This window comes from Pelophylax lessonae (assembly GCF_965119305.1).
Source record: "Pelophylax lessonae genome assembly, chromosome: 12".
Taxonomy (NCBI): Eukaryota; Metazoa; Chordata; class Amphibia; order Anura; family Ranidae; genus Pelophylax; species Pelophylax lessonae.
The window spans coordinates 36,351,291-36,375,923 of NC_138779.1; the positions used below are offsets into that span (position 1 = coordinate 36,351,291).

General features: G+C 43.6%; 1 protein-coding gene across 1 annotated transcript; it reads left to right on the forward strand.

Moving 5' to 3' along the window:
* LOC309568067 (indolethylamine N-methyltransferase-like) lies at positions 1-24,388 on the forward strand (the record flags this gene model as incomplete). The annotated part of the gene is made up of 3 exons (XM_082273637.1): positions 1-170; positions 2,683-2,890; positions 23,965-24,388. The coding sequence occupies exons 1-3, from the start codon at positions 20-22 to the stop codon at positions 24,386-24,388; spliced, it is 783 nt and encodes a 260-aa protein (XP_082129763.1). The 5' UTR covers positions 1-19.
* Positions 24,389-24,633: the final 245 nt, after the last annotated feature.

Genomic DNA, 24,633 nt, shown 5'->3' on the forward strand with positions numbered 1-24,633 from the left:
AGTTCAGCATTGCAGGACAATGGATTCCACAACACATAAACTCTATCATGTACATGGAATGGATACCAGAAATCATCTGGATTCATATTTCTCTAATAAGGAGGACATGGTCTTTGCAGATGATACTTTAAAATTTCCAATGGCGAATATTTACAATCAGCTCAGCAGCGGTATGTACAGAATATATTGATATATTTAACAAAAAAGACTAATTTTGGTAATAAATCTAAGGATATCACTCACAGGAGTGGGGGTTCCCATAGCTCTGTCTTCATAGTTTCCCATTGCTGGTAGCAGGAGAATGCTTTATTTCTGGCTCAAAAATCAAGCTATTTCTATAGAAAAAGTTATTCACCTCACTTTGAACTCTTCCACATTTTGTTGTGTTACAAGTTGCAATTTATATAGATTTGATTGAGATTTTATATATATGATGTATATTAAAATTAATGTATACATAATTATATAAAATTAAATTCAATTTGTAATTAAATAACAACAATTAACACAAAAAATGGGGCTTCCTCTGGAGCAAACAATCGTCCTCTGATGTTGTATAATTGGTTGAAAGAAATCTACTTTTGGGTAATTAATGTTCCTAGTGTAAGCAAGTCCAGGATAAGGATTTAGACAAGTACCAATCAAGGTTGGGTTCTAGAAATTATTTTTAAAAACTTCTCCAGTGGGCTTTTCAACATTTTTAATTGTGAAAAGCTGTCTTGGGAGGCAACCAACAACTTCAAGATGAATCCTCTGTGCCATTTATTCCATCCAATGGCACAATGAAGGAATGGAGAACTCCATTGTGAGGTGGAGAGGTCAACAGTGGCAGGCTGGTCTAAAAAAAAATATTTTAAAGAGGATCATAAACTTATGGAAGAGCCCTGGGACCATCATAAAAAAATTTCAAAGATTTCTGAGTTTAAAAATATATATATATATTTTTTTTTTTTACAGAATTCTGAGTTTGAAAGTCAGAATTCTGAGATTAAAAGTCAGAATTCTGACTTTGCAAGTCAGAATTCTGATTTATTAAACACAATTCTGAGATTAAAAGTCAGAAAGTCAGAATTCTGAGATTAAAAGTCAGAATTCTGAGTTTAAAAAGTTAGAATTCTGAGTTTAAAGTCAGAATTCTGACTTTTAATCTCAGAATTCTGACTTTCAAACTCAGAATTCTGACTTTTAATCTCAGAATTGATCATGGCCCCAGGCTCTTCCATATAAACTGGTACCACATCATGATGAGACAATAACAAATAATAATGTATTTCCTATGACAGTTTTTTTTTTTACAAATATAAATTTATTGAAACACGGAAAGCGATACAGTAGAAGAGAACAGTAGTTAGGGGGGGGGGGGAAAGAGGAGGACAGTAGAAAGTAGAAGGTAGAAGGGGGGGGGGGTGAGGGGAAAGAAAAGAAGATTGCCGACGATGGAGTCCAAATTCTATGACTGTTTTTTTTTTTTTTTCTTTGGTGAATGTGTCACTCCTAGTCATTATATTATCACTTTTTATGTATTTGCTTGCAAAGGGTTAATTTACAAACATTATCATACTTGTTTTTTAACTTTAAGGCCCAGTTTACACTTGTACGAGTTGTCATGCAACTATGCACCCCAAAGTCACATGACAAGTTGCACCCCATGTTTTTTCAAAGAGTACCGTTCATATTTGTGTGATTTAAGCCTCGTGCATACAGGGCATTTTTTCCGGCTGCTTTTAGGAAATAGAAGAGGGCAGAAAAACACTGCTAAACGCTAACGTAATTAAATGCGGCAAAATGTGCATTAGAACCAATGCAAAATGCTACTAAAAGCTTGTTTTTACAGCTGCTTTTTCCTGGTGTCAGTACTGGTTTTGCAGCTTGTTTTTTTTTTTAACGTCCTTAAAGTCACAGCGACATTAAAGTAGTTCCTGCACTACTTTGATCTGACTTTCATGCGACATGAGGGCCATAAACTTCAATGTAAACCTTAAAAGTCACATGAAAGCCGCACCTGAATTTTATATATATATATATATGTATGTGTGACTTTGTAGAGCACACACAGTCACATGGTCAAAGCCAAAGTCGCACTTGCCCAAAGTGGCATCAAAGTCCCATTAAGTCACACTGTAAAGTCACAATGGAAATTGCACAATTTTGAAATCGCGCAAGTGTGAATGGAGCATAACAAAAGATCATAACAAATGTAGAGCAAAGTGACTGTGTCCCCTGACCTCTTTATACTCCCCTTACCTGCACTACATCTCAGCACCTTGCTCATCTGGCAAGGTAATGTGATATATATGGAAGATAATGTGACATATAATGGAAGATAATGTGACATATAACGGAAGATAATGTGACATATAATGGAAGATAATGTGACATATAATGGAAGATAATGTGACATATAATGAAAGATAATGTGACATATAATGGAAGATAATGTGACATATAATGAAAGATAATGTGACATGTAACGGAAGATAATGTGACACATATGGAAGATAATGTGACATATAATGGTGGCTGGGCTTAGCAGGGCATGACCATATCAAATATTGGTGGGGAACAAGTTTTTAAAGCTATATTCACCTAGCAGTGTCATTAAATGCCAATTGTTATGAAATCTCTTTATTGGCAGTAAAATGTTTTGGGAAAATAACATCTGAATCTGTATTATCCCTGCAGGTCATGTTAAGGGTACATTTATGATTGACATCAGCGTTGGTTCCTTCATTCACCATCTTTATGCCTGCTCCGGTTTCTTCAAAAAAATAGTTATATTAAAATTCCAAGAGAAATGTATCATGGAACTGACAAAATGGCTACATGACCGTACCGGAGCATATGATTGGTCGCATACATCATCAGCCGCAGCTGAGTTAGAAGGAACGAGGTGACTTGTCCCATAATCATTCCTCACTTTCTGATTTTTACATTTGAGGTTGCAGAAGATTGTTTCTTTAAAAGACACTTTTATTGGTTTTGAGTATATTTCATTTATTAAGTTGTTTAACCACTTCTGGACTGGAAGAATTTCCCACTTAATAAGCAGGCCATTTTTTGCGATTTGGCACTGCGTTACTTTAACTGATAATTGCGCGGTCGTGCGACGCTGTACCCAAATAAAATTGATGTCCTTTTTCCCCACAAACAGAGCTTTCTTTTGGTGGTATTTGATCACCTCTGCAATTTAAATTTTTTTGCGCTATAAACAAAAAAGAGCGACAATTCTGAAAAAGAAAAAAAAACAATATTTTTTACTTTTTGCTATATAACATTCCCAATGAAATAAAAAAATTAAAATTTCATAATTTTAGACCAATTTGTATTCTGCTACAAATTTTTGTTAAAAAAAAAATTGCAATAAGCGTATTTTGATTGGTTTGCGCAAAAGTTATCGCGTCTACAAACTAGGGGAAAGATTTATGTTATTTTTATTTATTTTTTTACTAGTAATGACGGTGATCAGCGATTTTTAGCGGGACTGCGACATTGCGGCAGACAGACCAGACACCTAACTGACATTTTTGACACTTTTGACATTGACATTACTACAGTAATCAGTGCTAAAAATATGCACTGTTACTGTACTAATAACACTGGCAGGGAAGGAGTTAACACCAGGTGTGATCAAAGGGTTAAATGCTCTTTCTAACTGTGTGGGGGGTGGGCTTGCTGCATGAACACAGAGACCTGTGTTCCTAAATAGTTCCTCCAGTGCAGCCAGTGACCACCAGTATACGTCCCCCAATGCAGAGCTATGCGTGCGTGCCTCCAGTGCAGCCAGTGACCACCAGTATACGTCCCCCAATGCAGAGCTATGCGTGCGTGCCTCCAGTGCCTCCAGTGACCACCAGTATACATGTCCCCCAATGCAGAGCTATGCGTGCGTGCCCGACAGAGCAGTGCACTTACCTGGATGCTGGAGCCCTGTGAGTCACGGCGGCTTCTCCCTCTCCTCTTCTCCGGTCTCCTCTCCGCTCCGCTCTCTGCAATGCCGGTCCACCGCGTCCAGTGTCCACTCCAGTCGGTGCGGCAGCGTGACTGACGCACGCGACGTCAGCGGGGTCAGCATGGGGCCATGGGATGTCCTGGATGATGATTGGTCCAGGCTGTAGACTGGACCAATCACAGCCAGGATATCAGGAAAGTGGGGGTGTCCAAGCGCAATGACTTGCGCCCAGGTTACGCCCCCAGAAGGCAGCCAATTGGCGCCTCTTCTGGGTCATAAACCCCACCCCCCCCATAGCCACCACATAGGCCGGTGTAGCGGCGAACACAATTTTTTTTTTCAAAACTTTATTTGTTCGTTTTGTAATTTTTTTTTCAAAACTTTATTTGTTCGTTTTGTAATTTTTTTTTCTTTCTTTTTTTAGGGGTAGGGGGGGGGGCGGCGCCCTGGCGCCCCCTATGCACAAGCCACCACTGTTTACAACGGCAGACCGCCATTCCGCGGGGAGCGATCACGGGTTCCCGGCGGCAATCGCGGCCTCTGGACCCGCTGATTGGCTCTTTCTGTGGCCAATTGGCGCCCCCCTACTAGCGTTCCCACGAAATGACGTACATGTGCGTCGTTTCACGGGACAGAGCCGACCTGCCGGCGACTGGTCGGCAAGTGGTTAAATACAAACTTTTTTCATGTTTTTAGTTAGGTAACTTTGAAATATTGTACTTGAAAAGTTCAAATATATGTTTCCATCCAGCCGATGGAGCTCTCAGCTCTTTATAATTGTTTTTATTCAGGCTCTCCTTATCTACTGTGCTGAAAAAGCCAATTCACATTGTTTAACCACTTCTGGGCTGGAAGGTTTTACCCCCTTAATGACCACGCCATTTTTTTTGCGATTCTGCACTGCGTTATTTTAATGGACAATTGCGCGGTTGTGCGACCCTGTGCCTAAAGAAATTGATGTCCTTTTTTTCCCCACAATTAGATCTCGCTTTTGGTGGTATTTATTCACCTGTGCAATTTTTTTATTTTTTGTGCTATAAACAAAAAAAAGAGCGACAATTTTGAAAAAAAAAATATATATATATATATATATATTTTTCACATTCCGCTATATAACATTCCCAATAAAAAAAAAGTAAAAATCTATTTTTTTTCATCACTTTAGGCCAATTTGTATTCTGCTGCATATTTTTGGTATAAAAAACCCCCAATAAGTGTATTTTGATTGGTTTGCGCAAAAGTTATCGCGTCTACAAACTAGGGGAAAGATTTATGTCATTTTTATTTATTTATTTATTTACTAGTAATGGCGGCGATCAGTGATTTTTAGAGGGACTTCGACATTGCAGCGGACAGATCGGACCTCTAACTGACATTTTTTACTTTTTTGGGGGGACCAGTGACATTACTACAGTAATCAGTGCTAAAAATATGCACTGTTACTGTAATAATGACACTGGCAGGGAAGGGGTTAACCAAGGGGTGATCAAAGGGTTAAATGTATGCATAGGGGGTGTTTTCTAACTGTGAGGGGGGTGGGCTTGAGGAATCAACACAGATACCTGTGATCCTAAATAGGAGGATCATAGGCGCTCTGTACTGATTCCTGAGAGAACAAAGCTCTGCTGTGTTTATAACAGCAGACCACTGTTCTCTCTTTACAACCCCTTTATTCAACCACATTACCTATATATGTAGAAAAAATAAGGTGAATATATATGCAGATAAAAAGAGAAAGATAATGATAATTTTCTATAACGAGATGTATTATATATATATATATAAAATATATATATATATATATATATATATATATATATATATATATATATATATATATATATATATATAAAACTGAATTCTATGCAGATTAAAAGACTCAGATAAGGATCTGGTTCACACCGATGCAGGTTGCAGTTTGCATATCCCAGGTGCATTTAGAATTTTTCAGTACACATTTTTGATCCATTGAGTCTATGGAACCAAAAACCCCCAAATAAATCCCTGGCCCTTTCCTTAAAATGCACAGATGTGAACGCGACCCATAGAAATCCATGTTAAATGGACTATAGTGTGTTTCTGCAAAACTGAAAATGCACTAAAAAATGCATGGGTGTGAACCAGGCCTTATGGAGCTCTGTAATCATTTTAAATGCAAGCAGTGTAAGTACCCGGAATCTGATCTGTTATCAGCCTCTTGCAGTCTCTGTACTACAGAACTGGAGTGTGAGAGGAACAAGCAGTACATGTATCAGTTCATGTGCTGACAGAAGGAGAGAACAGAGTGACAGAGAGACGAGACCATCATTGTGCTGCTTCTCATATCACTGTCCATTCACAGATGGGGGAGGGTGCAGGACAACCTGGGCTTAGGGGAAATGAGTTGAATGATTCTGGCCATCTGACCGAGAACATCAAGTGGTAGAAAAAATGGTACTATGGGGGATATCTCTGGACTGAAGGTGAATATTGCAGAAAAATCTGGTTATATTTATCTTTTTAGCATGCTATTCCCCTTGTTATTTGTATCTGGAGTTCTGTTTAAAAAAAAAAAAAAATCCTAAAATTGGTAGATATAGTATATGAGTAGATATATTTGTATTAGATCAGAAACTAGTGGATGTGCTTTCTAGGTCTGTTGGAGTAACTGGTAGGTATTAGAGTAGTGTATTGGGCTGCCCATGGATGAGCTGGCTGAATTAAAAAAAAACTGACTTCCTATCCACACCCAAGGTGGATGAAGGAATCCTCCCTGCTGTGTCGTTGTCTCCCTGCAGCACTGATCGAGCGTGGAGAATTCAACAGGGTGGTTGTACAGAAGTCAATCAGTAGATCGACTTCTGTACAACCATAGTGCCCATACGTAGGTCGAAATTCTGTCAGTCCCTGCTAAATTGGTATAATTTTGATCCATGTGTAGCTAGCTTTAGAAAGTACAAAGTAGATACTGAAATATAAAATATTGAAAGACACATACAAATCAGAAAACTGTATACTTACCTTTGGTCATTGTCCTTTCTTAGCACGTACAGTATGTATGGCATCATACTGATAGGATATAACAATCTAAAAACAGGGTAAAATAACCTATAGAGTTGAATTATTAATATTGAAAGTAGAAGAGAGAACCACAGATCTCCATGTCCAAGTCTATGGTGGTAAGGGCAGCAGGACTGACCCTGTCATGTGTCAAGGAGGTAGCATAAGACGGCCATATTGCTGCCTTAAAAATCTCCAATGTAGTGATTCCTCTGCATGTTGGTATAGACCAATGGTCTCCAAACTTTAGGGCCAGTTTATTATCCTTCAGACTTTAGGAGGGCAGGACTGTGGACATTGGGAGTAAAGATGGTTCCGACATCAGTGAGAAAAACAATGCCCCTATCTTTGATGTCAGTGGGAGGAGTTGTGCCCCATCGTTGCTGTAATCAGGCCTCATCGTTGGTGTCATAAGGCCCCATTATCGGCGTGATTGGGAGAAATTGTGCCCCACTGTTGGTGTGATTGGGAGAAATTGTGCCCCATCATTGGTGTCCTTTGGGAGCGATTGTGCCCCCTTCATTGGTGTCAGTGGGAGGAATTATGCCCCATTCTTGGTATCAGTGGGTTCAAGAGTACCCAAAGCAGGCAAAGGCCTGCATCTGGCTCTCAGGTCGCGGTTTGGAGACCACCAGTTTTTTGGATTATAGTCTATACCAGTATTGAGGAGAGTATCACCATCCTTTCATACACATTTCATCAGATCAGGATTAAAAACATTTCTACCATTAGCCTTTAGTCCTCATCCACACCATGTTGCAGAGATGTCAGGTTTTATGCAACATTTAAATTTTTTTTTTATTGTTTCACTTATTTATTTTAGTCCCTATTTATTTTTCGAACCTGTGTATGCATGCCTCCAAAATGTCTATAAATTCTCATTATTGCTACATTACACGTGACATTCTTGACTGTGGTTGCATTTCAGGGGCTTAGACTTATATGCTATTCAGTGCACAGGCTAACCACTTGGACTGGGTAAGGTGTGCGGTGACTGGGTTATCTTTTCCTAGATACCTAACATGTCACATTTTCAAATTTGCATACGCCCGTTACACAGGAGGTCTGGAACAAGAATTATTGCTCTTGTGCTGACATTTGCTATGATACCTCACAAGTGTGGTGTGATCACCGTTTACATATGCGGCAGGAGCTATGTATGTGCTCATATTTGCATGTAAGCACAGGGAAACGGGGATGTTTTTTTTTTTTTTTTATTACCTTCATTGCTATCACAAGGGATGAACAACATCCCTTGTGACAGCTTGAGCCATGACAGGTCCCCTTTATGGAGAGATCTGGGGTCTATTAGATCTCAAATCTCTCCTCAGGCCTCCAATGCAGCCGTTCAGACATAGATCAGCTTGATCGGCTGCTTTCCTGGCCACTAATGGACAGGCAAACGAAAAGCCAAAACCAGAAGTGATTAAATCCTTCACAGAGAGGAAGGAACAACAGCAGTTCCTCTTTCTCTGTTAAGTGCAGCTTTCTTCGCTGGCCACAGCGACCCACTTCAGCTGCCTGCAGAAGTGATCCAGTGGCCGCTCAGCCACTCAAATCACTTCTGCTTAAGAAAGAATCGCCGGCTGCAAGTTTTGATGCCTGAATGATGCCTGCAGCTGCAGGCATCATCCCGGTATAACCACTTCAACTCAAGGACATCCATTGATGTCCTAAGTGGTTTTTAAGTACAATTAAGATGTTACCTCAGGCCTGAAAGGAGGGAGAGATATCATGTCTGTGACCTGCTGTGGCAACTTTTTTGCTGACATTACCTTGCAGACTGAACCATCCAAAAAACAAACTTTGATGTTTTGTTATATATTTGTTCACTAGGGACCTCGTGGATAACTTTTCTGACATCACTCGGTGAGTGCTGCTCCTAGTCACGTCTGATGTCTTCCATGCCCTTGTGAGCAGGCCATATTTATTATCTGTTCATCACAGATCCACTGCCTGTAAATTTGCACGAGCAAGGTCCTACAGTGTGCTTTGCTACACAGTGTTTGTTCTTCCCTATCCGTGTTATGGTGTTTGTGGATATGGATAGTTTTTTTCTTTACAAAACAAAGTGCAGCGCTTATCATAAATGAATGAGACACAAGTACATAGCAGTATTTAAAAATTGTGATAGAAATACAGTCCATAAGTAAAAAAAAAAGTATACAAACAAAAATAATGAACAAGTCCAAAAATGTGCAACAGAGAAGGTGATGCTTCCCAAATTGCTTCTAATAGAGAAGACACGCAGACCTAAAGACTCCAAAGATGTCCAGTGAAGTGAATGTAAGGAGTGGCTGCTTACCAGAAATTGTTGGCTTTCAAATGAATGAATTTTTTGGAACAAAAAAAAAAGCCAAACACGCTGTAGGGGACAATCTCCAAACGAATCCTGACTGATTCCTGTACTGTATGACGTATCATAACCATCACTTGTGTGTTATCAGTCTCTCTTTCTCTTGAGACTTTGGACAGACAGCTTACAAAAACAAAGTTGCCTTGAAGAGCCAGGCTGCCGCATGCCCAGCATTGCTTCCCAGACAGCCGGCTATGTCTGTGAGAACGTAACCTGTGTCTACTGGCACTACGATGAGAGAGTGAGGGATAGTGAGCAGACCTTGCCCTTGATCTTTACCTCTGAATGAGAGGAATTCTTATCGCTATAGAGATAATGATGAAAAGAGCCGCAACAAAGCAATGTTCATGTCTAATCAAAATGTTCTAGATGTTCGAGAGTTCTGGCGTGAACCGAATCGGGAGGGTGTTCGGTCCAACTCTAGTGAGCAGACCTTGCCCTTGAGCTTCAACTCCAATAATGTGAATGAGAGGAAATCTTATCCCTAGAGAGATAATGATAATAATAATGATGAAAAGAGCTGCAACAAAATAAAGTTCATGTCTAATCTTTACTGTTTAAAATGCTCTTCTACATATTTTCTTCAATACTTATATATAGTTACATAGTTACATAGTTGCATAGTAGGTGAGGTTGAATAAAGACAACAGTCCATCCAGTTCAACCTGTGTATTTTGGTGTGTGTGACTGTAATCATCTAACATAGCCCTTTATCTCCTTATCCTTGAGATGTAAGTCTAAGAGTCTTTTGAAAGTCACCATACTACCCGCGGAAACCACCTCTTGTGGTAGACAATTCCACAATCTTGTAGCCCTAACAGTAAAGAACCCTCCTCGTTGCCTGAGGTTAAAACGCTTCTCCTCTAATCGCATTGTATGTCCTCGAGTCCTTATGCAATTCCTTCGAATGAACAGCATTTTTTCTAAGCTGAGATCCCCATTAAGATATTTATAAATTGCTATCATGTCTCCTCTCAGACGTCTCTTCTCCAGGGAAAATAAATCGAGCGATTGCAGCCGCTCTTCAAAGTTAAGGTCCTCTAACCCCCTAATCAGTTTGGTTGCCCTTCTCTGGACTTTCTCCAGCTCCAACACATCCCTCCTGAGGACTGGCGACCAGAACTGGACAGAATACTCCAGATGCGGTCGGACCAGAGTTTTATAAAGTGGAAGGATTATAGTCTTATCTCTGGAATACATCCCTTTCTTTATGCATGCTAATATTCTGTTGGCTTTGGCAGCTGCCGCTTGACATTGCATGCTGTTGCCTAATCTATCATCAACCAAGACTCCCAGATCTTTCTCCATTTTTGATTCCCCCAAGGGTTCCCCTCCCAACGTGTATTGTGTTTTTATGTTTTTAGTCCCCAAGTGCAGAACCTTACACTTCTCCACGTTAAACCTCATTTGCCATGTCGTTGCCCACTCCGTAATTTTGTCCAGGTCATTCTGTAGGATATCTGCTTCATGCTGTGCAGTTATTGCCCTGGCCAATTTTGTGTCATCTGCAAAAACTGATAACGAACTACTGATCCCGTCCTCAATGCTGTTTATGAATAAATTGAACAAGGTTGGTCCCAGGACTGAGCCCTGGGGCACCCCGCTTACTACCTCAGACCAGCCTGAGTATGCGCTGTTTATTACCACCCTTTGGACACGGCCTTTTAGCCAGTTCCGTATCCAAGAGCAAACCCTGCTGTCGATACCTGCAGACCTTATTTTATAAATTAAGCGCTTGTGTGGAACTGTATCAAACGCCTTAGCGAAATCCAAGTACACCACTTCCACTGGTCTGCCCCTATCTAGCTCACAGCTCACCTCCTCGTAGAATGCTAGGAGATTGGTTTGACAAGAACGCCCATTTGTAAACCCGTGCTGATTATTACTGATGATGTTGTTGTCTTTAGCATATTCTACAATATAGTCCCTTATCATCCCCTCCAGAAGTTTACATATTATTGATGTCAACCTGACAGGCCTATAATTTCCCGGGATATGCCTCTGGCCCTTTTTGAATATCGGAATCACGTTAGCCTTCCTCCAATCCCCTGGTACATCTCCTGTCCTAATACTGTCAGCAAAGATCAGGAACAGTGGTCTAGATATAACCTTACTGAGTTCCTTGAGTACTCTCGGATGTACGCCATCCGGGCCTGGTGATTTGTTTGTGTTAAGTTTATCCAGCCTTTCCCTGATTTCACCCTCTGTTAGCCATAGTGGCAAGTCCTGTGTATTACTACTAACCATATAGTCATGGTCAGTGTACCCCTCCTTTTCCTGTGTGAAGACTAACGAGAAAAAAGCATTCAGCACAGTTGCTTTTTCAGTGTCTTCTGTAACCATCCTCCCATCATCATTAATTATGTGTGCAATATGCTCTGCCCTAGTTTTTTTGCTGTTGATATATTTAAAGAATTTCTTTGGGTTTTTTTTACTATCCTCTGCTATTTGTCTCTCAAAGTTGATTTTAGCCATCTTGATTTCTTGTTTACTTTTCTTATTTGCCTCCTTGTATTGCTGGAAGGCCGATACTGTGCCCTCTGATTTATATTTCTTGAAGGCCATTTTTTTTCCCCTAATAAGTTTTTTAACGCTACGGTTTAGCCAGCCAGGTTTGGCTTTGTCTCTTCTAAATTTATTTCCCATAGGAATGCACTGCAAGATGCATTTGCTTAATATGTTCCTAAAGCATTCCCATTTTTCCTCAGTGGTCAGGGATCCCAGGGTTTGGTCCCAGTTTACCCTTTCCATCAATGAGTACAACTTTGAAAAGTTTGCCCGTCTGAAGTTTAGGGTTCTTATGTTCCCCACTTGCCTTTTTATATTGTTATTTATACTAAATGTGATCATCCTGTGATCGCTAGAGCCCAGGTTGTCCTGGACTCCTACCTCCGAGATTATGTCTGGGTCATTAGTGATCAATAGATCCAGGATTGCATTTTCTCTAGTAGGGGAATCCACCAACTGTGACATGTAATTATCCAGTAAGGTTTCCGTGAATAGACGGGCCTTATGTGAGTGTGCAGTCCCCTCTTCCCAGTCAATGTCGGGATAATTGAAGTCCCCCAATATGATGACTGATCCCAGTTTTGCCACTTTACCCATTAGTGCTAAAAATTCCAGCTCTACTTCCTCCCCTTGGTTAGGTGGCCTATAGCAAACCCCCACAACTACTTTTCCCTTATCTTCTTCCCTATCGAGTTCAACCCACACAGATTCTAAATCCATGCTCATCCCTTCCGTAATGTCACTCCTTTCTATCACCTTTATATTGTTCTTGACATAGAGACATACCCCTCCCCCTCTTTTTCCTACCCTGTCCTTCCGGTACACCGAATACCCTTGGATATTGGCCAGCCAGTCATGTGAGGGGTCGAACCAAGTCTCTGTTATTCCCACTAGGTCTATGTCCTCCTCATGTACTAACATTTCCAACTCATCCATCTTATTCGCTAGGCTCCTGGCATTAGCATATACCCCTCTTAGTTTTACGGAAGTTAAACGTGATTGGTGGTTATGTTTATTCCTGTTTGGTCTGCGGTTTTCCTGCACAGACCCGCCAATTGACGTTATGGAACTACTGTCGCTGCTGACCCTACAACTGCCTTCTGTCCTCTGCTCTCTCCTGACTGATTCTACTTCTGAGCCCTCCCCCCGTCTCCTAGTTTAAAAGCCCCTCCAACTTGGTGGCCATCTTTCTCCCCAAAAGAGCTGTACCGTCCCCATTAAGGTGCAGCCCATCCTTACTAAAGAGCTGGTAGCCGACTGAGAAGTCAGCCCAGTTCTCCAGGAACCCAAACCCCTCCTTCCTACACCAATTCCTCAGCCACTTGTTAAGTTCCCTAATCTCCTTCTGCCTCTCCTGTGTGGCTCGAGGTACAGGCAGTATTTCAGAGAAAACCACCTTGGAGGTCCTTTTCCTCAATCTATTACCTAAGTCCCTGAAATCGTTCTTAAGGATCCTCCACCTACCTTTAACTTTGTCATTAGTGCCCACATGCACCATGACCGCTGGGTCATCCCCAGCCCGCCCAATAATCTGTCTGCCAGATCTGCGATGTGCCAAACTCGGGCGCCCGGTAAACAACAAACTGTTCGGTTCACGAGATCTTTTTTACAGATTGCCCTCTCTGTCCTCTTGATAATTGAGTCCCCAACTACCACAACCTTTCTAACCTTACCTGAGTTACGGCCCCCCTTCTTCCTGGAGCCGTCCCTCCCCTGGCAGCTGGGGGAGGGTGCATGCTCCAGCACTGCCACCCCTGAGTTGATATCCCCCTCAACCTGCAACTCGGCAAACATGTTAGGGTCTATCAACTCAGGATTGGCCTCCCTGACACTCCTCCCCCTAACATTCCTAACGGTCACCCAGCTGCGTACCTCTGCTGCTTGCGTCTCCTCTACTCCCCCCTCCTCTATGCTGACCCCTGCCAGCGCCTGATGGGTAATGTCCAAGCTCCTTTCCAGGTTGTAGATGCCACGCAGTCTTGTCACTGTGTTCTCTAGATCCACGATGTGGGCTTCCAGAGCAACAAGTCGCTCACATCTTGCACAGCAGTATTCGTCCTCGATTGATTCATCAAGGAACGCATACATGCCGCAAGAAGTGCACTGAGTGGCATCCGCAATCCTGTCGGACATTATTACCCACTACTCTATGGGGATATATTAACAAACTGCTCTTCCTAACCTACACTACCTCTAACTTCCCTGGTACTAAACCTGGGGTACCCACCAGTCACTAATACCCTCACCAGTCACTAGATACTCACCAGTCGCAAGGATCCTCACCAGTCGCAAGGATACTCACCAGTCGCTAATACCCTCACCAGTCGCAAGGATACTCACCCACCAGTCGCAAGATACTCACCAGTCGCAAGATACTCACCAGTCGCTAATACCCTCACCAGTCGCAAGGATACTCACCCACCAGTCGCAAGATACTCACCAGTCGCAAGGATACTCACCCACCAGTCGCAAGATACTCACCAGACGCAAGGATACTCCCCAGTCGCAAAGATACTTACCAGGCGCAAGATGCTACCAGTCGCAGATACTCACCAGTCGCAAGATGGTCACCAGTTGCAGATACTCACCAGTCGCAAGATGGTCACCAGTCGCAAGATGGTCACCAGTCGCAGATACTCACCAGTTGCAGATACTCACCAGTCGCAGAGATACTCACCAGTCGCAGAGATACTCACGAGTCACAGATACTCACCAGTCACAGATACTCACCAGTCACAGATACTCACCAGTTACAGATACTCCCCAGTTACAGATACTCACCAGTCACAGATACTCACCAGTTACAGATACTCACCAGTTACAGATACTCACCAGTTGCAAGATGGTCACCAGTCGCAGATACTCACCAGTCGCAAGATACCCACCAGTCGCAAGAGCACCTCTCAGTCTATAGTAGCTACTGTACTTGTAGTCCCCCACCAGCAGCCCACCCCCCTACCAGCAGATCAGTTGCTTCCTACTTACGCCCCTCGGTCAGGTCCAGGTCCTTGTCTTCTTCACTGCTGTTCTGTCCCCGCTCTGACGCCGCAGCTGCTCTGTCCCCGCACTGGCTCCCTGCTGGTCCGCACTGATGCCGCTGCTGCTCCTTCCCCGCACTGTCTCCGTGCTGGTCCGCTCTGTCGCCGCTGCTGCTATGTCCCCCGCAGCGGTTCCCTGGTCCGCGGCTCCTGCACCCGGCCCCCGGCTTCCTAGTGCGGCTTTTCCCGCTCCCCCCCCCCCCGCACGTGCGGCTCCTCCTCTCCTCCTCCGTACAGCTCCACACAGCGCTCCTCGCTGTGTGTGTGTGTGCTTGGATCACTCGCAACTTCCGGCTCCTCCTCTCTCGATCTATTATTGCTTTAGCCATTTAGAAAAAGCAATGTTGTAACAGAATATTTGTGAATAGTGATAAAAATTGAAATGCTTGAGACAGGATCTCCAGACATGAAGTAAGAACCTACAAATACCAGAAGCAAAAAAGAGCAGATAGTGCAGGATCTACTCAAGACAAAAAGTGACTGTGTTGGCTGCCCTCCATATTTAAAAGCCTTACTTTTAGGATAGAGAAAACCCAAACTGTAAAGTCATACTGGACTTTAGGGTTTTTGGTACCCGGACCCGAACCCGAACATTTTACTGTATGTTCGGGATCGAGTTCGGCAATTTAATGGCGCGTTTAAAAAAAAGCTGCAGGGCAGCCAATCAACAAGCCTTTAACTCGTGTGCCCTTAGAAGCCATCACAGCCATGCCTACTAATGGCATGGCTGTGATTGGCCAGTGCAGCATGTGACCCAGCCTCTATATAAGCTGGAGTCACGTAGCGCCGCACATCACTCTCCTCTATCTAGTATAGGAAAGGCTGTGGCTGCTGCTTTGAGGGAAAGAATAGGAGTGGACAGAATAAGGCTACATTCACACCTGAGCGTAGCGTTTGCGCGCGTTTTTTTAATGCGATTTTACAGTGATTTTTACCGTGATTTACAGGCGTTTTTACAGGCGTTTTTTGTGCAGGCGTTTTTAGATTGAATAGAAACCAATGGAAAACGCCTGTAATCTGCCCAAAAAGAAGCTTGTGTACTTTTTTGAGCGTTGGGCGTTTTGCTTACAGCATCAAAACGCTCAGATATGAACAGGGGCAATTGAAATGAATAGGATTTGTCTTGTTGGGCGTTTTGAGAGCTGATCCTAGAGCAGAAAAACGCCCCAAAAACGCCCCAAAACGCCTAGATGTGAACGGAGCCTTAGAGTTGAGCGGACACCTGGATGCTTTATTCTTTATTTATTCTTGAATTGAACTCAGCGTGCGATCTACATAGATTTTGCTGTGTGGGTGCAGTGCACAATCTTTTTACCCTGCCCTGAGCCCAGTGACAGAGAAAAATTACTTTTATCCATCTGTTAGTTAGGTGGGCGGTAGGGGGCATTTTATGCAAGCTCAGTGCACCAGCACTGCATATGTACTTTTGTGACATTTTTTGACACCCTTTTTTGGCAATACCCTCCATCTGGGGCGTCTGCAGCTTTATTCAGTGTGCATTTTAAGCTATGAATATATAAATAAATATAAATATAGTACACCCTTTTTTGGCTAAAATCCACAATTTTATAGCCCTTGCTGCATCTGTACGTGTAGAATTCAAGCGTTTTATACTGCTGTCATATTGTGTTAGTAAAAAAACACACTTTTTGGGCAAAATACACAATTTTACAGCCCTTACTTGTTGCATCTGTGATAAAAACAAGCTTGAAATACTTCAATAATTTTCAGGCCTTGAAAAAAAACACCCATTTAGGGCAAGATCCTAAATTTGAGACATATGAGGAGAACGTCAAGTAAGGGACGTGGCCCTGGTCCTGGTGCTGCTGGTGGAGCTCCTGTTGCAAGGAGAGGACCTGGTCGATCTGTGCCAGCTACAAGTGAAACACCTTCCTCAGGTGAGAGAAGGTGACAGAACCTGCAGCAGTATTTGGTTGGGCCTAATGCGGCTCTACAAATGTTGAGGCCAGAACAAGAACAGGCAATAGTAGATTGGGTTGCTGACAGTGCCTCCAGTTCCGTCACATTGTCTCCCACCCAGTCTCCTGCTGAAAGATCAGAGTTGGCACCTGAAGCCGATGTCCATCAGTCTTTCACCTCCCCCCCTTGCAAATCAGCCAAGCAGTCTGAGCCCCAAGTCATGCAACAGTCTCTTCTGCTTTTTGATGACTCTGTTAGCAGGGTTTCCCAGGCCATCCACCTAGCCCTGCCCCAGAAGTGGAAGAGATTGAGTGCACCGATGCCCAACCACTTATGTTTCAAAATGAGTACATGGGAGGACCATCGCAGCACGTCTCGGATGATGACGAAACACAGGTGCCAACTGCTGCGGCTATCGGAATTGTGCAGACCAACAAGGAGGGCAGGAGTGAAGACTGGGTGGAAGATGATGTGGGTGGAAGACGATGAGGTCCTCGACCCCACATGGAATCAATGTCATGCAGGTGACCTGTGTAGTTTGGAGGATGAGGCGGCGGTCGCACAGAGCCACCAGCACAGCAGAAGCGGGAGCAGGGTGCAAAAGCGGAGCGGCCGTCCCCTAGACAGTATGCCTGCTACTGCCCAACGTAGCAAGGGACCGAGCACACTAAAGCCAGCTCTAAGGAGTTGTCTAGCGTGGCAGTTCTTCGAACAATGTGCTGATGACAAGACACGAGTGGTTTGCACGCTGTGCAATCAGAGCCTGAAGTGAGGCATAAACGTTCTCAACCTGAGCACAACCTGCATGACCAGGCATCTAAGTGCAAAGCATGAGCTGCAGTGGAGTAGACACCTCAAAAAACAAGAAAGGTCTCTGGCTCCTCCTGCTTCCTCTTCTTCTGCAGTCTCGGCCTCTTCATCAACCTCTGTAGTGACAGTGGCACCTGCCACCCCACAAACAGAGGATCTGCCAGCAACACCACCACCTGGGTCATCAACCATCTCCACAATGTCCCATGGAATCGTTTAGCTCTCTATCTCCCAAACACTGGAGCAAAAGAGGAAGTACCCCCCCTATCCATCCACGATCCCTGGGCCTGAATGCCAGCATTTCAAAATTCCTGGCCTTTGAAATGCTGGCAAGGTCCACCTAACTACGAATATGTGCACCAGTAAGCACGGTCAGGGACATTATATCTCTCTAACAGCACACTGGGTAAATGCAGTGGCGGCTGGGCCTGAGGTGGATAGCAGTTTGGCGCATGTCCTTCCACCACCGGGGATTGCAGGGCGCTTCAGTTTGCTTCCTGTTGCTAACTCCTCCTACTCCGCTTCCTCATCCTCTACCGCCTCCTCACCCGGTCAGCGTAACACCTTCACCACCAACTTCAGCACAGCCAGGGGTAAACGACAGCAGGCAGTTTTAAAACTTGCCTGTTTGGGGGAAAAACCCCACACCGCACAGGAGTTGTGGAGGGGCATTGAACAACAAACCGATGAGTGGTTGGTGCCAGTGAGCCTCAAGCCCGGCCTGGTGGAGTGCGATAATGGGCGAAATCTCGTAGCAGCTCTGGGCGAAGCCGGTTTGATGCACATCCCTTGCGTGGCGCATGTGCTGAATTTGGTGGTGCAGAGGTTCCTTAAAAATTACCCCGATATGTCAGAGCTACTGCAGAAAGTGTGGGCCGTCTGTGCGCACTTTCGGTGTTCTTACCCTGCTGCTGCTCGCCTGTCAGCGCTGCAGCGTAACTTCGGCCTTCCCGCTCACTGCCTCAAATGTGACGTGCCCACAAGGTGGAACTCCACCTTGCACATGCTGGCCAGACTGTGCGAGCAGCAGCAGGCGATAGTGGAGCCTCAGCTGCAGCACGCACATGTGAGTCGCTCTGCGGAACAGCACCACTTCACCACCAATAACTGGGCCTCCATGCGAGACCTGTGTGCCTTGTTGCGCTGTTTCGAGTACTCCACCAACATGGCCAGTGCCGATGGCGCTGTTCTCAGCGTTATTATCCCACTTCTATGCCTCCTTGAAAAAACGATTCGGGCGATGATGGAAGAGGATGTGGCACAGGAGGAGGAGGAGGAAGAGGTATCATTTCCAAGGCTTTCGGAGCAGTCATTCACAAGTGGATCCGAGGGTGGGTTCCTGCACCCACAAATGCCAGGTACACAATTGTCCAGCAAGGGCACAGTTCTGGAGGATGATGAGGTGGAGGATGAGGAGGAGGAGATGAAGGAGGAAGAACCATGTTCACAGAAGGGTGGCACCCAGACCATCTCATGGCTATCACTGGTGCGTGGCTGGGGGGATACAGAGGACACAGACGATACACCTCCCACAGAGGACAGCTTTTCGTTGCCTCTGGGCAGCCTGGCACACATGAGCGATTACACGCTGCAGTGTCTCCGCAACGACCGCCGAGTTTCCCACATTATAACTTGTGCTGATTACTGGGTGGCCACGCTACTGGATCCACGTTACAAGGACAATGTAGCGTCCTTAATTCCCTCACTGGAGCGTGATCGTAAGATGCGCAAGTACAAGCGCATGCTGGTAGACGTGCTGCTGGTGGCATTCCCACCTGACACAGTGGGGGGGGCACAGTGGAAGCACAAGGCGAAGGCAGAGGAGGAGGAAGAGGCAGCCAACGCAGCCAGGGCACCGCCAGCACCTCAGTAGGCAGGGTTAGCATGGCCGAAATGTGGAAAAGCTTTGTCAACACGCCACAACAACCAGCACCACCAGCTGATATGGAATGTCTTAGCAGGAGGCAGCATTTCACCAACATGGTGGAGCAGTATGTGTACACCTAGATGTACTGAATGATGGGTCTCCCCCCTTCAACTTCTGGGTCTCCAAATTGGGCACATGGCCTGAGCTTGCTCTTTACCCTTTGGAGGTGCTGGCGTGCCCTGCAGCCAGTGTATTATCTGAACGTATATTTAGCACGGCAGGGGGCGTTATCACAGACAAGCTCAGCTGTCTGTCCAGAGCCAATGTGGACAAGCTCACGTTCATTAAAATGAACCAGGCATGGATCCCACAGGACTTGTCCGTACCTTGTGACGAATAGACATGTATACCGGCCTTACCCAGCCATTGTTGTATTTTTGATCTTTCTCACTCTTTTGGGGTTTACCCTAATGGGATAGTAAACAGGACTCCCTAGATTATTAATAAATAACAGATAATAAATTAACAATAATGAGACACCACACAACATTTGGTTGGATTTTTTTTTTTTTTGTATACAAACTTTTTTATTAGGGTGAAAAAATTGTGGTACAAAAGCGTAATTTTTTAAGGCAGGGGCCATTTATTATTTGCTTATTTAAAAAAACGTGATAAAAGATTTTCAACAATATTATAAAACACTGAAAACAATGTAAGAATAAACAAATTCAACTTAATAAAATTATCCAAAACAACATTAATACACAGAACAAATCGTATATATATATATATATATATATATATATATATATGTATATATATATATATATATATATATATATATGTATATATATATATATATATATATATATATATATATATATATATATATATATATATATATATATATACACACATTGTCCCCCTTTGCACAACACAAAGGTGACCCTACAAATAATAATACTGGCCGTGACAAAACAAGGGAGGGAGGGAGGGAGGGAGGGAGGGGAACACCAAAGCTCGGTTCCAGTGAGATGGCTGAGCCCTTAGCTGCGGGGGTCCCTCTTAAATAGCCCTAAACCAGGGGTAGGGGTATAGGGGAAAACTCAACTAATCTCCCCAGATACAAGGGAATTTGAGCGGGAAGAGGGGGAACCGGCCCAATCTCCAGAGATACAGGGACAAATTTGAGCGGGAACAGCGGCTGAATAACCCCAGGTCATGAAGGTCAACTAAACTTTCCCCAGCCAAAATTTTACCTCACCCTGTGACTGCTAATAACTAGCCTACACCAAGTTATAATCCCTGTACCCATCCCATGAGGAAAAGGGGGCACAAAATGATGCCCCTTTTCCTTTCATTTTAAAAAAAATTAAATTACAAACAAAAACCAGTGTTGCTACCTCATTCTCCTCCACCGCCGCTTCCACCTACACCGCCATATCCACCGACACCTCAACCTCCTACTTCATATGGACCTCCTAGATCAAGATTATTATTTTTTATTTTTATGTTATTTTAAGTTATTTCCCTAGCCACATTTGTTTGCAGAGCCCTTGCTATGCTCTTAACAACATTTTGCTGCTATTTGCAGCCCTCTAGCCCTTTCCATGACTTTTTTAGAGCCATTTTAGTGCTCAGAAGTTTGGGTCCCCATTGACTGGGGTTCGGGGTCAAGTTTGGGTTAAGTTCGGGTCACGAACTCGAACTTTTTTGTGAAGTTCGCCTAAACCCGTCGAACATCCAGGTCTCCGCTCAACTCTACTTACTTTAAAACCCCAACCCCTGTCAGACCATAGCCCACCTCCTCATCTGGCCAAAACAGCAGTATTAGATGACTGAGCTTAGCCAATCGTGTGGAACAATCGCAACAACACCAACCATTATTGAGGCTTGGGGACAGAGAAGGAGGAAATAAAAGCATGCAACATGTGTCCTGTTCTTCAATGATAGAACACCACAGTACTCTGTTACCCCCAAGACCACCAGAATAGGGTTCCTCACGAGGGACACCTTTAGCACCTGTGGTATCAGGAATTCAGGGAGGAGAGTTTCAGAGAACTTGCCTGAAAAAGACCAAAGGAAGCAGACAGGTAAGGGTAAAAATAGTACAAAAATGTTTTTCATTAGCAATTAATTTCTTGCTAGGGACAGTAGCTGCATCCTATTGACCTGAAGATAAAAAATAAGAATGCTGGTGTTAGGTAGAGTTTTTTATTTATATAGCAGTCAGTCTTGTAGCTCTGTAAGGTTTGACCCATCAGTAAGCTGCCATACCATGCACAGGAAAGTACTATTAGGCAGGTTAAACTTGTGCTGACCAAAGAAACAAACTGTGTGTGATAAAGAGACAGCAAGAGCCATTTACTGTGTTTGGCTGTATTGTATTCTAGTGGTAAGAAATATCAAATAACATTAAAATAAACGCACATATTGTATCGCTTCTTTGTTTTTTAAGAATGCTAGAGTTAATTTCCTAAAGACAAACAGACATTGCAAGGGAAGTTGTACTTTGCAAGGGAATTTTACCCCACACTTAATGAATAAAGTTAAGGTCTGCTAACTTCCATCATCCAATCATATGCAAGTAAAAATGCTTTTTTTTTTTTTTAATTTTCTTTGTGTGTGATTGGGTATTCTTTGCAAAGTGAAATATCACCTCATTCACTAAGCCCTGAGAAAAAATGCCCTTGCAAAGTGCAACCTAATTTGAAAAGCCGACAGACTATTTGCCTTTAGTAAACCAACCCCATTGTCTTACCAGTTCAAGGAACAACAAGCAAACAAATTTCAGTGACAATAGCTTGTCCAGCAGTCCTCCAGAGGACCTAACTTAAACATAAAATATAACCTAATTTTCAGTGACAATAGCTTTTCCAACAGCTCTCCAGAGGACCCAATTTAAACATAAAATATGACCTCATATTGACTGCAATGTAATTCAGTTTCAAAATCCTATTGTAGCACCTGCTAATGTGTGCTACTAGAAGTAAGAGTGGGCAAATTATAGTCTGGCCCACCTAAGTCACTGAATCTGGGTTAGGGTTATTAGAGGCCAGGGTTGGATGACTCATCCTGGAAGCTCTCTGATGCCCCCGGCCCCAATTTCTAGAATGTTGGAGAATGTGCTGGAAGATAGTGGGTGGAAGCTAGGAGAGGTTTCCCTGAATATTTAGGGGCCCTTAGCCAATCCTCAAGTTGGGCGCCTGGCAAGGAACTAAGGAGCCCATAAATAGACATGAGCCATGCCAGTAGGGGAGTCAGTTGGAAAATGGAGAAGCAGTGTTGAAGAGAGTTACTGAGTCACTGAATCTGGGTCAGGGTTATTAGAGGCCAGTAATGTTAACTCATCCTAGAATCTCTCTGATGCCCCCCCCCCCCCACCCCCGCCATTTCTAGAATGTTGGAGAATGAATTATGATAGTGGGTGGAAGCTAGGAGAGGTTTCCTTGATTATTTAGGGGCCCTTAGCCAATCCCCAGGTTGGGGGCCTGGCAGGGAACTAAGAAGCCTATAAATAAACATGAGCCATGCCAGCGGGGGAGTTGGGTGGAAGATGGAGAAGCAGTGTTGAAGAGAGTTTGTCGGTGGCCCTTGAGGGACTGCTTCCAGGGAGGGGCTGGGGAGGCTGGCCTGGAAGGATCCCACCACAGCAGGCATTTGGAGGGACCCTAACCAGAGAGGCAGTGGAGAGAGCAAGGGGAAACAGTGAGTAGATCAGCACAGTGGACAGACAAGGGGAGAGACTGCCAGCTGTGGCAGTGCTCTCTTAAAGACAGCAGTTTGCCAAGCCTTCATCCAACCTTGCCCTGGGGAGTCTCATGTGTGTGTCAGTCAGGAGGACTGGGAAGAGAAAGCAGGCAGGTTGACTAGTGACAGCCAGGTGGGCTGGAATTTCTGCAAGCAGTAGAACTGGAATCAGTGTCTATTAAGAGGCAATAGGTTGTGTAAGATGCTGTTCACTCCACATTGCTACTTTACCAAGGGACTTCAAGTTCCTAGCCTGTAACGGGCTGTTGCTGAACTAACTAGAGACTGTTAGTTCTCCCAGGAGTGAACCAGTAGGAGCTGTATAAGGAAACCAAGTTTGTGCAGGTGGAAGGAAGAAGAGGAATATTTAACTAGTGAGGAAGTTGTCCCTGGTTTTGATTGTTGGACATTTTCATGTTGGGTATCTTGTAATCCCCTACCCCATCTAAGTTATCATCCCCTAATAAAACAACAACAAAAAAAAAAAAAGCCAAAGTTCTGATCACTGTGTCTGGATACAAGAAGGAAATGTTGTGTGACTGGCTGTGCACACCCTGACATCAGCAACTCCTAGGGGGGTAGTGTTACGCTAGTATGACAATTTTATTTTAACTTGTCAAATTACAGTCTAACTGAATTTTGGCAGCATCGCTCATCATGCCATATCACTGTATATTGAAATCTTTACTGTATTGTGTATATTACGTTTTTTTTTTTTTTCTTTTAGAGATCAAATTCAGGAAAAAGAAATGCGCCTAAGGTCATCCATCTCGCAGATTTTGATATGTGATTATGAACAGGAAAACATAACCTCCCCGGTGCTATTACCGCTTGCTGACTGTATTATGAGTGTTTGGATACTGGAAATCATCAGTAAAAATGAAGATGAATACATTAAGAATCTGGAGAAGACAATAAAGCTGCTAAAACCCGGAGGCCAGCTGATACTTATTGCAGCATTAGATACAACTTACTGGACTGTTGCAGGAAAACGGCTCCATTGTTTAACATATAATGAGGAGTTTGTGAGAAATGCCTTTGGTAAGGTGGGTTTGGTCGTTGATTTCTGTGCAGTGCAGAAGAGAAGCAATGTCAGCGATCTCACTGATTATAAAGCTGCAATGTTCATTGTAGGATGCAAAGGGGAATAGATGATTGGAGCCAATAGCATTAATGTCAGTGTGGAAATCTTACAAGGAATCTACAGGCAACAAATAGAATTAATCATTGACCCAATAATAGCAGTCAGAAATCACAGCAGCTGTGCTAAAGTCAGAAAAGTCATTTTGCATTAATCTGTGTTAAATTGTGTTAACAAATGTCACTATCTTAATAAATATCATTTAGAATATAAATGTGTGTTGACTTGTCTTGGAACGATATTGTAAACCTTTTA